A 3,101-nucleotide genomic window follows, 5' to 3' on the forward strand; every position below is an offset into this window, starting at 1 on the left:
ACTGGAGGGCTTAAATGTCATTGTTAAAGAATTTCAAGATAGACATTACATTTTAGCAGATAAGTTTCTTAGTGGTAGTGTGGACACTATTGGTAACATTGGTCTTATCTTGGGAAATGATGCTGACTTTTTGCTGTCGCTAACTACACACAAATTTGGATTAAGAAATCCCTCTGTGTATCTTGACACTCCAGTTGGTGTCATGCTCACAGGTAATATTAACAGAATGATGAAAAACTTGGATTATTTACCTAACATTAATAATGGAAATAGTTCACATACTGCGGTTAGCACTCAAGGAGACACACTTTGTATGGAAGGGGAAGCTGCCCAGACTAATAGACAATTACAATTCCTCGAAAGACATAGCTTTTTGGCAGTCTCTCAGTCTGAACTTCGAGATGACGATGTTGACTTAATTTCCAACAGATCACCGGCGAGTATCAAAGTTCAAGAAGCCAACACTAATTCAACCTATGCTATTTTTAACAAAAAGGGTAAGCTAAAGCAGTCTGAATTGATTAAAGCTACGGAAGAAATGCTTGAAAAGCAATGCATTGAATATCTGGACTATGAAAAATCCCAGCTATCTGAAGATGACACCGAAACCAATAAAAAGCTAGTAAAGTATGTTCTTGATAGTACAGAACGAGATGAAGAAGGTAGACTAGTAATGCCACTGATGTGGAACAACAAGATATCCCATTTGTTAGGGAAGAACTTCAATTTATCCCGGATGATACTGAAGTCTAACTTAACACGTATGAAGAATAAACCTGAGCATTTAAAGATGGTTAATGATGTATTTAAAGAGCAACGAAATCTGGGAATCATAGAGAAAATTGAAGATATTAATTCTTTTATAAATGAACATCCAGAAGCTAGTTTCTTGCCTCATATGCCTGTGTTCAAAATGGCCAGAGACACGACCAAGTGTCGAGTCGTGTTTCTGTCTAACTTATGTGAGAAAAACAAATCTGCGAAGAGCACTTATAGTCACAATCAGTGTATGCTTCCAGGCCCTTGTCTGAATCACAAAATGGCAACTTCTCTGATTATGCAGAGATTTGACACCCATATGATTTGTTTTGACTTGAAAAGGGCATTTTTGATGATAGGACTCAAGGAAGAGGATCAGAATATTGTTGTTCTTATGGTATCGAAATATTCTTAAGGGTGACTTTACTGTTGTGGGCTATAGGAACAAGCGTTTAAGTTTTGGCCTAAGGCCTAGCCCTTGTCATCTCATGCTAGCTTTGTTCAAAATCTTGATATTGGATGTTGAGAGTGACAACGAGGAAATGGTTAACTTAAAGAAATCGCTGTATAATACCATTTATATGGACAATGGGTCATATTCGTGTAACATTGCCAAGGCTTTATATGAAGCGTACTACTGTCTCCCTAATATCTTTGGACCATACAAATTTGAATTGCAACAATTCGTAACAAACGATGCAGAACTGCAAGAAATAATTGACCGAGATTATGATAGTGAAACGCCCAAAGAGGTAAAGTTGCTCGGCATGGTTTGGGATAGGGAAGCAGACACACTAGGCCCTGGTAAGATTTTCCTCGATACGCAAGCTAGCACAAAGAGGTCAATTTTGTCAACATTGAATAGTATTTATGATATATTTAATATCTATGGACCAATCTTGAACAGGGCCAGGCTGTTTCTTAAAAAGCTTCAAGAAGACAAGACTATCACATGGGATAGCCCTCTCTCAGAAACATTAAAAAGGGAATGGACACTTATTGGAAAACAGGTGAATTCTACTCCTAAAGTAGTAATTCCTAGATTCCTGGGTAGGAGAGATGGTACTTATAAACTAGTAGCATTTTCAGATGCAAGTAAGGATATTTATGGAACTGTGGTGTATATTGTAAATGTCTTCGATGGTAATACAAGTTTTTTGACAGCCAAGAGCAGGGTCGTTAACAAACAGTTAGAGAAGAAAACCATTCCTGTAATTGAATTTCAAGCTTTGGGACTAGCCACAGAGACTGTAATCAGTTTATTTCAAGAACTTGCTGGTCAATCAGTCGTTACTCCAATCAAAATTGTGAGCATTGCGATATATTCAGACAGTATGGTTGCTCTTAATTGGCTTTACTCTTATACATATAAGTATGATAAATTGCAGAAGAAAGGAGTTTTTATTCAAAACAGGTTGAAAGCTATAGGTGACTTGTGCCAAGTTTTCCCAATAACATTTTCATTTGTGAATGCATATGATAATCCTGCAGATTATATTAGTAGATGTGTCTCATACAGGAGACTTCAGAAGACTGCGTATCATGGTGGACCCGAGTTTCTTAAGAAACCTCAGAAAGATGAGGTTCAGTTTAGTTTCAAGGTGCCAAACCCCCTTGAAAAGAGAGATGAAGTACCCAGCCCTGAAAGGGAAGATACTTCCTTAATCACTGTCTCAACAGATTCTGAAAGTAAAGAAAATAACAAGAAAGACATAAATAGCATTGAACACTTGATATCCCTGACTACGTTTTCCAGTTTCCATAAGCTAGCAACTGTTCATAGGATGGTGTTGAAATTCATCAAGAACATCAGAGAAAAACTAACAAATAAGGGAATCGACGTTCATTGGGGAAATTGTGTCAAGGAGAAAAATCTTTATGCTTTAGCATGTGGGCAGATAATAGGTAAAGAACAGGAAAATAACTTCCCAGAAGTTTGTGAATTCTTCAAGAAAAGTCATACATTAAAAAGAAACATTCCCAATTTGGTAACTCAAATGAATATTTTCCAGAGCAAAGACACTTTGCTAAGAATCCGGAGTAAATTCGGAAGAAACGAACAGATTTTCTTTCCTGTGCTGTTACCTAAGCATAGTTTGCTAACTAAATTGCTTATTCGTGATATGCATGTTAGTCTAGGACACGCTGGTGTGTATTCGATCTTGGCTCAGTTACGTAAGCAATTTTGGATAATCCACTTTTATTCCACAGTAAAGAAGGTACTTAGAGAATGTATAACTTGTAGAAGGCTTAATGAGAGACCAATCAAAGCAAATCAGAGTGCCTATAGGGATTTTCGGAGCAATCCACCACCTATTCCATACAGGTATATTTTCATAGAT

General features: G+C 37.1%; 1 protein-coding gene across 1 annotated transcript; it reads left to right on the forward strand.

Annotated features, from left to right (window-relative positions):
• Positions 1 to 1,247: 1,247 nt before the first annotated feature.
• Positions 1,248 to 2,803, forward strand: LOC137650765 (uncharacterized). Its single transcript, XM_068383921.1, has 2 exons — positions 1,248 to 2,664; positions 2,772 to 2,803. Exons 1-2 carry the CDS (start codon positions 1,248 to 1,250, stop codon positions 2,801 to 2,803), a joined length of 1,449 nt encoding a protein of 482 aa, XP_068240022.1.
• Positions 2,804 to 3,101: the final 298 nt, after the last annotated feature.

This window comes from Palaemon carinicauda, chromosome 12 (genome assembly GCF_036898095.1).
Source record: "Palaemon carinicauda isolate YSFRI2023 chromosome 12, ASM3689809v2, whole genome shotgun sequence".
In the NCBI taxonomy this organism is placed as follows: Eukaryota; Metazoa; Arthropoda; class Malacostraca; order Decapoda; family Palaemonidae; genus Palaemon; species Palaemon carinicauda.